Here is a 13,742-nt window from a genome sequence, read left to right as displayed (position 1 = left end):
GGTGTGTGCCCTTTGTCCATGTTGGCCTTGGGGGCCCCTTCCTAGAGAATGGGACAGTATGGTACATACTTCCTCAGTTCCCAGGCTGTGTGTCCTTGTTGCATTAGACAACCTGTCTGCCTTGAAGGGTGTGATCTTGTGTTATGGGATACCCCGCTCAGTTCTCAGGCTGTGTCCATCCATTGGCCTTGTTGTGCTAGATAGCCTGTCTGCTTCCAGAGCCATGAGAAGCTGTGTGTGTGTGTCTCCCAGGCTCTTTAGAAATCCATTTAACCCCTGCTGCCCATCTGGGACCCTTATAATGCATATATCTATACCTATAAGCCAATTTGCCCCCCCAAAAACAGACCTTCAAATACCATTTCTAAGCCAACAATCACCACCTGGTAGGGCTTCACAGACCCTTGCCTGTGACGCATATTGACACAACCAGAGTTAAGACAGTGCAAGCACTGTGACTGGACAGAATTGAGCCTGTCAGCTTGTATTAGCAGTGGTGGAACTTGACTACTAACCTCCTGTTTCATGGATGTTTCATGGATGTGGTTGTCTAGTACATGGCAGAGGTCCAACACTGAACTGCTGCAACAGGTGCCTAAAGGTAAACATCACCCCTGAAATTATGATGTCAAATTTTACCCTGAACAGAGGTACAGCCCAGAAAATGACCACACTGGCCAGGAACTATAATAATCAGGTACTCTGTGTGTGTGTATGGTGGGGGCAGGATGGAGAATCATGATTCACTAGCACTGAAACCATATGTTTACTACTATTTGATCCATGCTTTGATAGGCATTCTTTGCTTAGACACATTACTGGGAGTGCAGATAGTATTAGAAGGCCAAGGTAGCAGCATAACATATCACTGCAAGGTGCAGAAAACAGGCAATGCAGAAAGGGTCCAAACAAGATCTTAGTAATGGGAAGCTGATTAAATAAATTAGTTGCATCCTTCCACGCATTCATCCATGAACTTGCCTATCTAAAAGTCTGATGCTGCTATCCAACATCCCAATATCTGGGGGTGCCTTCCATGTAAAAATCAACAGCAGCAAAGTCTCTAGTAGACTTTGTCATAGAGTCTTTGTCACTCTCTCCCCTACAGGATCAAAGAACTGTTTTGAATAAAGATTTTCTTGGATTCGGTTTTACATAGTATATTTTTTAATTTTATGATCATGGTTGGGACATGGATAGCAAGAGGAACCCTTCTCCAACTGATCACCACTGGGAAGCCCACTCTTCACCCAGCCCATAGCCAGATGCTGCAGGATGATCCACTTGCTATCAATGCTGCTGATGGAAGAACTAGCTGCCAGGTAGGAATCACAGATAGCAGCATTTCTCAGCCCATGGGTCACAACCCAAAAGTTGGGTGCAAGAATATATGAAAGGGTTGTGAACAAACTTTAAAAATAGATCCGCAGGCTTTAAACATAGATTCTTCTTTAAAGGAGAAAAATGTGGGAAACTGGTTTTTCCCTTGCAGGCTGGCAGAGTTCCAGCCTGCAAGGGGCTGCTTGGCCCCCCCCCCCCCCCCCGCTCCACACTGGAGGCCTGGGGGAGGGGACTAGAGGCTCAGGAGTGAAGGACACTGGGTTGGGATTGGTCATCATTGTTTATAAACAGGTCTTGGTATACAAAAGGTTGAGAACCACTGACCTATAGAAGTCTCTATGACGACTTGAGGGGAGGAAGATATTACTGGGATTGAGGAAGAAGGACTGACTTCTTTCCATGGGGCATCTGTCGGAACTGTTTTGCATTTGGAAAACTAAGTATTTTACCACTTAGAGATATTCTGTGTTTCACCCAAAAATTGAAGAAGCCTCTTTCTAGATGGAATGTAGCAACTTAGTGTGTAGAAATTCAGGAAGGCACCCATTATGAGCATGTATTTACAAAACCTTACACATCAAGTAAATCAAACTTATATTACTTGGGCAACCTTATTTCTGGCACACTGTAGCATATCTGCACTACAAATTCAGCTATGAAAAGAAGCATCCATGACTTACGCACTATTTTATAAAATACAACTTATCAAATGGAACATACACTAGTTGGTTCCCTTCAGACTGATATTTTACCTCTCAAAATGGCCTTCATCAAGCCCATTTTATTAATTTGGAAAACTGCATGATCTTAAATTAAAGAAAGGATCAATTAAAAAATGGTTTCAAAATTCTTTTCCACAACATTCACCTTTTATTTATTTTCTTTATACAATAGAGTGTGCACTGTCATCTTCTTTATCACACCAACAAAATGGAAATGTCCCACAACAGGGCTGCAGCCAAGGTTTCCACATAATGTTGTACAAAGAGAGCTGTTGTGGAACTGGAGTCAGTGTCCTGCGATGCTCTTCCACTGCTCTTTCTATTCTGCTTATTATTGTGTCAAATTGGGGCTCAGTGCCAGGTGAGAGAAGACTGGCCTCAGAAGGGTCTTGTGAGAGGTCAAACAGCAGAGGAGGGTCATGATGGGTTACACCTTCTCCAAAACATGGGCAAATTCCAATTCTATAACAAGCTCCAGCACCTTCTGGACTGAATTTTGGGGTCACATAATGAGCCTTCCATATTGCACCACCTGGCAGAAAAGAAACAAAATACAAAGTGGTACAGATTGCGCAAGGTGGCAAAGGCATGCAGTAAGGCAGTGGCCCTAGATTTTAGGAGGGCAGACTTCAACGAGTTAAGGAGGATAGCTGGAGAAGCGCTGAGGTCCCGGAGGGGAGGGGAGCCAGGTGTCCAAGGAGAGTGGTCGCTCCTTAAGGAGACGATCCTCCAAGCCCAAAGGAAGGTAATCCCAAAGAGGATCAAAGGGAGCAGGAGAGCACACAAGCCTCCATGGCTCACCAAAAGCATCCAGGAATGCCTCCTTGCCAAAAAGGAGGCTTATACCCAATGGAAAGAAGGGGTCATCACCAGGGAGAACTATTCTGTAGTTGCTCGGGGATGTAGGGGGGTAGTTAGGAAGGCCAAGGCAGAGATGGAACTGGGACTAGCTTCCCAGATTAAGGACAATAGGAAGTCCTTTTTTAAATATGTAGGGGGTAAAAAGAAGGTCCCGGGTAATGTGGGGCCCTTGCAGGACGCAATGGGAAACTTGGTCGTCACACCAGACGGCAAAGCTAACATGTTTAACGATTTCTTTGCCTCCGTCTTCCTAAGTAGGGACCAGAATAGCCACCTCCCTGCTGGGCCCCCCTCGGGCCCCGGGGGAGGCACACCTGGGCCCCGGGGTAGCGAGGATTTAGTTAGGGAGCTTCTGGAGGGGTTGGACGTATTCAAGTCAGCCGGCCCGGATGATCTCCACCCTAGAGTTCTAAAGGAACTGTCCGAGGTCATTGTAAGTCCCCTGGCACAACTTTATGAGCACTCGTGGTGCTCTGGTGAGGTACCGGAGGACTGTAAGAGGGCCAACGTGGTCCCCATCTTCAAAAAAGGCAGGAAGGAGGACCTGGGAAACTATAGGCCGGTAAGTCTTACCTCGATCCTAGGCAAGCTGTTTGAGGAAATTATGCTGGCACACATCCAGGAGGGGCCAGCAGGGGACTGCATGCTTAGGGACAACCAACATGGGTTCATCAGTGGCAGGTCCTGTCAGACCAACCTGGTGGCCTTTTACGAACAGATCACCAGATCATTAGATGCAGGGGTAGCAGTGGATATAGTCTTCCTGGACTTCCGGAAGGCTTTTGACACTGTCTCTCACCCCGTTCTCATTAAGAAGCTGGGGGGCTGTGGTGTAGACATCTACACAGTCAAATGGGTCGCCAACTGGCTGGTGGGCCACACCCAGAGGGTGGTAGTGGATGGGTCCTTCTCAACCTGGAAGGACGTGGGCAGTGGGGTTCTGCAGGGCTCGGTCTTTGGGCCCGCACTGTTCAACATCTTCATCAGCGATTTGGATGAGGGGGTAAAAAGCACCCTGTCCAAATTTGCTGATGACACTAAGATGTCGGGGGACGTGGGCACACTGGAAAGATGCAACAGGCTACAATCAGACCTAGACAGGTTACAAGGGTGGGCGGACGAGAATAGGATGGGTTTCAACACAGACAAGTGCAAGGTGATGCACCTCGGGAGGAACAACCGGCACCATTCCTACAGGTTGGGGAACTCCCCTCTTGTCAGCATGGAGGCGGAAAGGGATCTGGGGGTCATCATTGACTCCAAGATGAACATGGGCTGGCAGTGTGGGGAGGCAGTTAGGAAGGCCAACCGCACCTTGGCATGCATCCACAGATGCATCTCGAGCAGGTCCAAAGAGGTGATCCTCCCCCTCTATGCAGCACTGGTCAGGCCGCAGCTGGAGTATTGTGTCCAGTTCTGGGTGCTGCACTTCAAGAGGGATGTGGACAGCATGGAGAGGGTCCAGAGGAGGGCCACTCGTATGATCAGGGGACAACAGGGTAGGCCCTATGAGGAGAGGCTATGGAACCTGAACCTGTTCAGCCTCCAAAAGAGAAGGCTGAGGGGGGATCTTGTGGCCTGTTATAAACTAGTCAGGGGGGATCAGCAGGCATTGGGGGAGTCACTGTTCCCCCGAGCACCGCCAGGAGTGACCAGGAATAATGGTCAGAGGGTCAAGCTGGCAGAGGGTAGGTTTAGGTTAGATATCAGGAGGCGCTACTTCACAGTCAGGGCAGCTAGGATCTGGAACCAACTTCCAAGAGAAGTGGTGCAGGCTCCTACCCTGGGCATGTTTAAGAGGAGCTTAGATGAACATCTTGCTGGGGTTGTTCAACCCCAGTATTCTTTCCTGCCATGGGAGGGGGTCGGACTAGATGATCTGCTCAGGTCCCTTCTGACCCTAGAAACTATGAAACTATGAAACTATAAGATGAATACTGATTTATACTAGACTAGTTTTTTCAGGTGTTTGTCTAGTAGACATTGCACTTCAGCTGGTTAAAATGAACATGAACAATCAAAATGTAACGTACCATTCAGACATGATTTTAACCAATAATGATTTTTTCTAACATTGGTATCTTTTTCTTTTTAATGAATAAATGGAAAAAGTATCCTGCAGCTCCCTAGAATACTTTCCTTTTAATTAACAGAGCAGATTGACATTGCTGTTTAGCTGTCATAAGACAGCAACTGCATTGGATATGGGATTTAGCTTACATAGAACTAAAGCAATAGATCTCCACTCAGAACAACTGTGAAGGTATGAAATAGGAGACTTGCCTGTAACCTGGCCAGCAACCTGATCCTCTGGGGGCACATAGCATAATATGATTTCAGGCCAGCCAAAAATTATTACTACCCTCCAATTACTAGTGTTTTACCTGAATGGTACAATGCTATACTTTCTAGGGCTGTGCGAAGCTTTGGTTGCTGATTCAATTTGGTGAAGATTTGGCTCAATTTGGTGGTCGAATCTCCAAATCCAAATCAAATCAGGAGACCCTTTAATCTCTCCAAATCAAATTGGAACCCTCTGAATTGATTTGGAGATATTCAGAAAGATCTGATGATTTAGACATAGACACAGCTTTAAATGTTTTTTCTACATATGTCAAGGTACCAGGTGGCTCATGTATGCTGAGATGATGGGGTAGATGAAGCATCCCACAGGAGTGCGGGGAGTCTCCAGTGCACTTGGCAGTAGATCAGGAAGTAGACCAGAAGCACTTCCAGTCTACTTCCAGGTCCACTGGGAGTGCACAGGCCCCTCCCCACATCCCTCCGGCTCAGTGACTGGTGCCTCCTGGGTCTGGGGGGAGGACCCAGGGTCTACTCATGGCCAATTGCCGAGCCAGAGAGGGTGCAAGAGGGCTCCCTAGCACACTCAGTGGCAGACACAAAAGTTGACTGGAAGGAGGGGGAGGTGCCCTTGTGGAATGCTCTGTCCATTCGACCATCACACCATTGAATTGAGACATTGATCAATGTCCCAACTCAATGCTGATTCAGAGAATCAGTGATTTGGCCATAGACACAGCTTTAAATGTTTTTTCTACATACCTTATTGTACCAGACGTGGTTCCTGAATGCTGTGATGGTGGAACTAATCGAATCAGTGTCCCTGATTCAGGCCGAATCCAAATCAAATACGGCCCATTTCTCACACCCCTACTTTCTAGCCCATGGAGCTTGTTACAAAGTCTCAATCTATTTAATGTTAAATAAGAATAACTGAGCTAGACAAATACATTTCTAAAGATAGAACAAATGGTTGTTGGAAGACCTTTCATACTCACTGTCTTTTTGGTGCCACCGCACTGCATGTAAATGCACACCACAGTAGTGAAACATGAACTCATGCTCTGAGTGCTGAACTCTTCCCTGTAGTAATGGCATGAGGTCCCGTCCATCAATTATCCTTATGCAACATAAAAAATAGGTATTATCAGACAGGTTTGAGTTATATGACAATAGCTCTCTATTCAGACATCTTACTGCAACTGAAAACACTTAAATCACCTTTACTCTGACATGTGAACAATCTGTGAGTGTCATATGAAATGTGAATGTGAAAAACAGATTGGAAATCTTACGAAAAAATGCATGTTAGGGTATTTTTCAAACCAGATACCATGTTGCATTTGGAAATTAAAAGGAATGAATATGTTTTAGAGCAGTGGTGGCCAGAGTTACTCATCCTGGGAGCCACATCTGATCCTCCACTGAAGTTCAAGAGCTGGAAAGCGGGGAAGGAGTGGGGGGGTGGGGAGTGTGCTGAGCGACCTGGAGTGGAGGTCACCAATCCCCGCTCCCCCTGGACTGCCAAGCCACTCCAGCTTTCCCCATGAGGAGCACACCCCAGGTTTAGTGCCACGGCTGCAGCCCCCGCATCAGCAGTTTGGCACCTGAGCAGCAGGAGGTGCTGGGCTGTGCTGTCAGTGAAGCCGCCCCAGGGAGAAGTGGGCAGGGCTTTGGCCACTTTCTGGAAAGCCTCAAGTGCCATGCCAGTGAGCCTCAGTTTGGCCGCAGTAGTTTTATAGGGTCAGTACCTGTCCTGTGGCACTGTCCCACCCGCCAGATGAGCCACCGTAGGGAAAATGTCCATAAGGCTTGTAGGTTCATCGATGACTATGTCTGTAGGTAACACTCCTGGCCACCTAAATATCCCTGGCACACGGATTCCTCCTTCCCAGCCTCCCATAGCTTTTCCACCTAGTATTAAAAAATAAGAAGGAAATTTATAAATGTGGGCTTTGTCCACACATGCATGGATGTTTGATTCCCCAGGGACAACTAGCCATGGTGCACTTTGTGCCACCACTAGTTGTCCCCAGGGAATGACTGTGTCATGCATGCTCTGGTGTGTAACAATTTACCCTAGGTGGGGTAGGAGAAGCTGGGGCAAGCACTGGCTGGTCCGAGCAGCCTTACCTGGGGTCCTGGGGGCGTCTTGGGGTTGCAGCAGTGGTGATCCTGCTGCATGGATCCTGGCCAGCAGTGGAGCATGTATCTGGATGGCCAGGCTCTGGCTTTGGGTGGCATATACTGCTGCCATATGTGACACTGTTTTTTTTCTTTTTCTGAGGGGTTGTTTTGACCTCTGAATATCCAGGGGTCAGAAAAAACCTCCAGGCTTCTCCCTTGCAGCATGAGAACAACTGAACGTTAAGTATCTGGTGCTACAGATGTGTCTGCGGTGCTACGTACTGCATGGCCGCGCTTGTCTGGATGCAGCCACGGAATGCATGGAATGGAGTCTATTTATCCTGCCAAGCATTTCTGGTTTAGTCAGTTAAGCCTTTCTGACTTTTTCAGTTTTATCTTTGTTTTTTCACCTCAGAAACAAATTTAGATATGTCATAACCATTTAAGCTGTTTCTCTTCAGCTGACTTCTTCAGCACCTTAGTCCATTTATTGACTCTCCTTTGTCTTACAGGAAAAAGAAAATACTAGAAAATAGTGTGGATTACATTTTAATATAGAAATTGTTGCATGATTGCCACTCTCCCACACTATTTACAGTTCCTTAGGCCTCTTTCCATTTACAATCATATAATATTCCTGTTGAAACTAAGGAAATTATTTACATCTAAAATTAAACACTGTACACGTGTTTAATGGGAGTATAAATGTTTGAAAGCAGCTTAACACGTGATCAGCCAGCTTTCTATAGACAATCAGGTTTGCCACCTTCCTCATTAAATAATACTATATATTAGTATAGTCCCTATCCTTCTTTGAATATGTTATTACTGTAAGAAAAATCGGAACGCCTTTATCAATTCCTTTTGTAATGGCAAAAGCCTTGTTTTCTGGCCAGTCAAGCTTTAGGTGTGCCTCAGTTGTTCAATGCTGACTCTTGATTATATCAATTTGTATTTTTCAGGAACTCATTTTTCACAACAGTTCTTACCTTTGTATATTCCATTCCAACCACCCATCTGGGCTTTTCCTTCTTGAGCTTCCAAAAATCCACCATGGTCAGAGGCAAAATAAATGAGTGTACTATTTTTCAAATCTTCTGTGCTAATAGCCTCCAAAATCATACCTGAAAATAAAAAGAGTGTATTTATATTAGTGAAACAAATATTATCTCTTATCTGCAAACATGCACATATTTAACTTCATACGTAGTTCAACTGAGCTCAAAGGGTATTCACATATTCTTGTATTCATAATTTTTGGGTGATCAAGTCATATGTTTATGAGTTTATTAAGACACTTGGCAGTTGTTAAAACAATGTCACAAGTAGAATCAGAGGAATTTTGGCTGCTTGCAGATGTTAAAAAACAATACAAAAAAAACACACTTTACCAGAAGAAGCAGCATGTTACTTCAGCCTGGCTGCAGCATCTGTAAAGATCGGGTGCTTCAGTGGGACTTTTTGTTGCTTTTAGCTAAAGCTGATTCAATCATCTGTTAGATAAAAACTCCTAAACAGCCCCACTAAAGCACCCAATCTTTACAGACACTGCAGAACTGGGTTGAAGTAATGCCCAACCTCTTCAGGGAATGGATGGGGGTCGGAACATGCCAAACTTAAATAAAGCATCCTTCTTTGTTGTTTTGTTTTGTTGTTTTGTTTGTTTGTTTTTAAATCTGTCAGCACCTTTTATGTCTCAGCCCCAACACTGAGCTTCCTGCTAGGCCAAACATGCAATGTTTGGGATAGAGCATAACATTACTTGATCCTGAGAATAAGGCAGGTGTCAGCTCACTTCTAGACCCAGGGCTGTCCCCAGCCCTGAGCCAGTTCCATATCTGGGGCTGTCTGGAACTGGACCTCACAATCACATGAGAGATCCAGGACTGGGCATGCTGCATGTTCAATTTATGGCATACAAACAAGCCACAAAGGTTTCCACATATTTTGTTGAATATCTTTGTGGATGGTTCACCATTTCATGGCACCATGTATTGCTTATGTGTGTAGCACTGTGCTATGGTTGACACCTTAATCACATCATAAATGTAACATGTGCCACGGGCCCAAGTGTCTGTCAATGCAAAGAAAAGGCATACTGTCCAATAAGCTCATTAATATTAGCACTCTTGTAGTTATGCCCAGGACTCCAAGTCACAGATGAGTACCCCATAATACTAATAATTGCATGAAAAGAGAGCAAAACAGGACACCTACTACAAAGAGTAAGAATTCAAGTAAGAGAATGTCAAAGTAAGAAACAAAAATGATCCAGACACTATTGTAATTTTTATGATTTCATTTTTACAACAGTAGAGTTCCCAGCATAGGAAACTAAATCTGACCACATAATTTGTTACAAATATTTTTGACTAAATTTCATTTAAAAATTATTCACAAACCGAGCCTCGTTTCTCATTTTTTGTTTATATTTGACTAATCGTTCTCATGAATAAGCATCAGCCAAAAATGGCTTGTGAACTGTACATTTGACTTATTTGTCATCTGTTATTCTGATTGTGATTGGTCACCTTTCCTTTTTTAAGGAAAGAGTAGCTAATAACAAACTACACATTGGTGTTAGGATTATTTTGGAATATCAAGTCATACAAAATCTGTCTGTCTCTACTTATATAGAAACATAGAGAATTAGGGCTGGAAGGGACCTCTAGAGGTCATCTAGTCCCTCTAGAGGTCATCATCCTTATCTAAACCATCCTATACAGTCCATAATCTAAACTCTACATGGCTAGGGACAGAAGTTATGCATAAACTAGTTTAAGTAATCAGAAACCAGTTTAAACTTGTAGCAGAACAGAAGTTAAATGCACTTAAACCACTTTCAAAATGGCTGATACTGTTTTAATATAAACCTGGTTGGATGTAATATCAGACTTCACTGATTTAGGTCAAACTGGTTTGTGGAACTTCTGTCCCAGATTCCCTCCTGGTTCAAGTTAACTCAATCTCTCAGCATCCCATGATGCTTTGCAGCCCTGGGCTGTGCTGTCTGCTCCAATAAGCAGGGTCTTCCCTGTCCCTCCCCGCTCCTAGCCAGAACACTATCACTTTGGATGGCACAGCACCATACCCCCAGCCAGGTGTTGCTGGTTGGATTGGTGCATGGCAGGGGAAAGGAGGGAACCAGACTCTCAGCTGGGTGCTGCCAGTCTGGGAAAGGGAGGGAGAATGTGTTGTCCTCCAGCACAGGAGCTAGGAGTCACAGCCCCTTGTCACTCTGGTCTGGTTGGGAAGTATGGAGAACCCCTTGCAAAGATTGAATCACTTCAGCCTCAGGCTTTTTGACTGTCTACTTAGCCAGTAATATTACTGTCAACACCGGACACAGAGCTTAGATCTGCCTTTTGGGCCATGCCCCTTCTCAGACTCTGGGCTGGCTGAGGGGAGAGGGGAGGGGAGGAAGGAGGAAGAGGAGAAGCCTGCACTGGCACTTGGCTTGCCAGGAGCCATTTCCACTTCTTAGCCTCTGGGCTGGCTGAGGGCAAGGTGGGAGCAGAAGCCTGCAGCAAGTCTTGGCTCTGCCACCCAGTGCTGGGAGCCACAACCCAACTCTCAGCTGGTCCAGAGGCTGAAAAGGGAGCATGGCAAAGGGACTCCAGCCCTGCTTCTGGCTCTGGGAGGCAGAGCCAAGGCTCAGTACTGGCTTCTCCTTCCTCCCAGCCAGCCCAGAGGCTGAGAAGGGGGCCTGGGTGCAGGTTTCTCCTCTCCCTCCTTTTCCCACTCCCTTCTTCCCTCAGCCACCCCTGAAGCCCCAATGAGGGCTTTTTCCTACCCCTTGTCCTCAGCCAGGCCAGAGGCTGAGAAGAGGGCGTGACTAGGGGACTCCAGCCCTACTCCCAGCTCCAGGAGGAGATGGAGCCAGGACCTTCTGTGGGCTTTCCTCGCATTAAGCCTGGAGTCTGAGGAGTGGGTGTGACTCCTGGCTTCCAGCTCTGGGGACAGAGCCAAGCCCAGGCGCAGGCTTTTCTTCCCCACTGTCTCAGCCAGCTGGGAGGCTGAGAAGGGGGCATATCTAGGAGATTCCAGTCCCAATCCCACCTGTGTGGGATTGTGTGGGGGTGGGGGGGACACACAGTTTCAGCTTACCCTCCCTGGGAGGCATGCTCTAGAACCCCCTGGCTATTAGCATGGGCCACTGCAGGGATTGGGTTGCCTTTTTTGTCTGAAAAGTGAACTTCCTCATATGACTTATGTTTCCTGCCTTTGGACAGTTTTCATTTCCTTGCTTTTTCTAAAGTTTTCAACTCTAAGAGGACCTGATTTGTTGTTCCACATTTGGATTTACATCATAAATGGTTATAGGGATTGTAGAAAATTAGGGCTGGAAGGGAATTCATGAGGTCATCTAAACTAGCCTCCTGCTCAAGGCAGGATGATCCTTGATTAAATCATCATAACTAAATCATAACTAAATCATCTGGCTAACTTAAAGTAAGACATCTGTGCTCAGTCAACTTACCTACCATCCAGTCCATCTCCTCTACATTATCTCCATATAAACCATGTCTACTCTTCCCAAGAAACCTCTCTGTGGTGATAAGTGGGGTATGGACATGTAAAAGGGAAACAAAGAGGAGGAATGGTCTGTGCTTGTTTCTTTAAAGAAAAAACAAAACAATAAATGAATAAAAACAACCAGCCCAACAAACACACATAATACATATATTATTTGTTTATAAAGAAAGCTTTTAGTCATACATATTGAAGCACACTCTTTTGTTAATAGAATTTGCACTATTAGTTGCATTAACATTCCAGCAACTCATCCCCAAATCATTTACATTCTGTAAAGTACCAGAATCCAGCAAATTTGTTTTGTCCCATAAAATTGAACTTGAGTTTGAATTTTTAACATACTCCCCTTTTTATTGTCCAGTCTTGAGTGGCAATGTTAGGTAGTGGAGAGAGCATTCTCAGCTAGTGTAAATCAAAATAGTTCTACTGAACTCAAAGGGTCTAAGTCACTGTACATTAACCGAGAATCTGGACCTCAAGACTTCATTTCTTTGTTGCAGTGACTGGGATGGTGGGGTGAGGAAGAAGAGGAGGAAAATGTTGAGGCACCAGTATGGATCAGTAGCTCAAATGAGTAAAAGTCATTCAAAATTTATCCTGCTTCTCAGAATCAAATGTATCCTTATAGATAGTCTAGACATGTTTTAGTCTAAAACATGAATATTTTACTCCTGAAAACAGCAAATTATAAAGGAGGCCTCTGGATAGCCCTTTTAGACTAATTACATTTTTTATTAACAGTGTATAGAGGGCTTTATGCTGGTAAATAATTTGTTTAGAATGTAGTAATTGATTAATAAATTGCAATGCAAATATGTGCAAAATGGAATGTATTTTACCTTTCAATAAAGGAGACAGCCTCTTTCAATAAAGTAGATGCGGTTCTTTCTAACACCATTGGCTGTTCTGTAATTTCATGGTTTCTCATCATAATACAGTCCCAGTATCTTGTGAATCCATACATTGAGAACCAGGACATGAAGAACAAGAAATCAAACCAAGCAAAGCAGATCATTATTTTCCAGCTGACTGAGACCAAGCCAGTAAGTTTTCCTACAACAAGTGTGAGTACAGCAAGGCTAAGTATCTGAGTAAGAAGCCAAAGTTTGGATCTCAAGGCTCTGTCCTTCTCTGGAGGTTTTGTTATGTGACAGTCATTCATTAGACTAAAAGGCATACCATAAAAATAATCAAACCCATGGTTTAAAGGGTGATGGCAATGGTCGTTGCGGGATTCACAGTTAATACCTTGATGCCACTTTCCTGAAAATACAAAGTTTTAAACAGGTAAAAGGTTGCAATATTTTAAAAATGTGCTTTTCCATCTATATACCATTTATCCAATCACATTACTTTTTCTCTACTCTGAGAAGGTCCTACTGCCCTGCTTTACTTCCACTATATAGTTGCACGAGGTGCCAGGCGTAGCAGAGAACGGCAGTAGCAGTGAGCAGGTTTCTTCTGCATCTGCTGGCTGGGAACAGGAGGGGAAGAAGGAATGTGTACACTGATGCCACGGTCTCCAGCTGATGCAGATATGGAGGAAGCCCCAGAACTGCACCTACCTCCAGTAGTGTAATTGAGAGGGCAGAGGGACACAACTGGAACAGTAGTTCTGAACACCACCTTTGTGGGGCAGTGAAATAGTAGTCATGACTGATTGAGCAGCTGTGATAAACACTTTTATCCAGTGCTGCTCTGGACATCACATAGCTGGCCAGGCAAAAACTCTGCTGCTATACCTCTTCCTGTCCTGCTTCAGCCATGAGTTGAAGGGAGCAGTTGCACAGAGTGCAGAGCTTGGCTAGGGACAGTGGCAGTGGCATACCAATTCCTTCTTCCAGTGCCTGCTCT

The 13,742-nt window shown here is 45.0% G+C and overlaps 1 protein-coding gene across 4 annotated transcripts in view; it reads right to left on the bottom strand.

Annotated features, from left to right (window-relative positions):
* Nucleotides 1–13,742, bottom strand: part of LOC149874580 (arylsulfatase D-like) — a 41,777-nt gene that overhangs the window by 6,091 nt on the left and 21,944 nt on the right. For 3 of the 4 annotated variants that reach the window (XM_090064169.1, XM_090064162.1, XM_090064145.1), the window contains exons 7-12: nt 12,728–13,151; nt 11,833–11,969; nt 8,342–8,476; nt 6,977–7,139; nt 6,224–6,345; nt 2,171–2,595 (exon numbers count right to left, since the gene is read on the bottom strand). In XM_090064169.1, the coding sequence (XP_089920295.1) occupies nt 2,225–2,595; nt 6,224–6,345; nt 6,977–7,139; nt 8,342–8,476; nt 11,833–11,969; nt 12,728–13,151 (1,352 nt within the window). In that variant the 3' untranslated portion in view covers nt 2,171–2,224. Of the gene's footprint in view, nt 1–2,170; nt 2,596–6,223; nt 6,346–6,976; nt 7,140–8,341; nt 8,477–11,832; nt 11,970–12,727; nt 13,152–13,742 lie in introns of those variants that run through there. The other variant, XM_090064152.1, reaches the window with a different exon arrangement.

This window comes from Crocodylus siamensis, chromosome 1, assembly GCF_052110815.1.
Source record: "Crocodylus siamensis isolate JL-2025a chromosome 1, ASM5211081v1, whole genome shotgun sequence".
Classification (NCBI taxonomy): Eukaryota; Metazoa; Chordata; order Crocodylia; family Crocodylidae; genus Crocodylus; species Crocodylus siamensis.
This window is presented reverse-complemented; position numbering and strand designations above follow the sequence as displayed.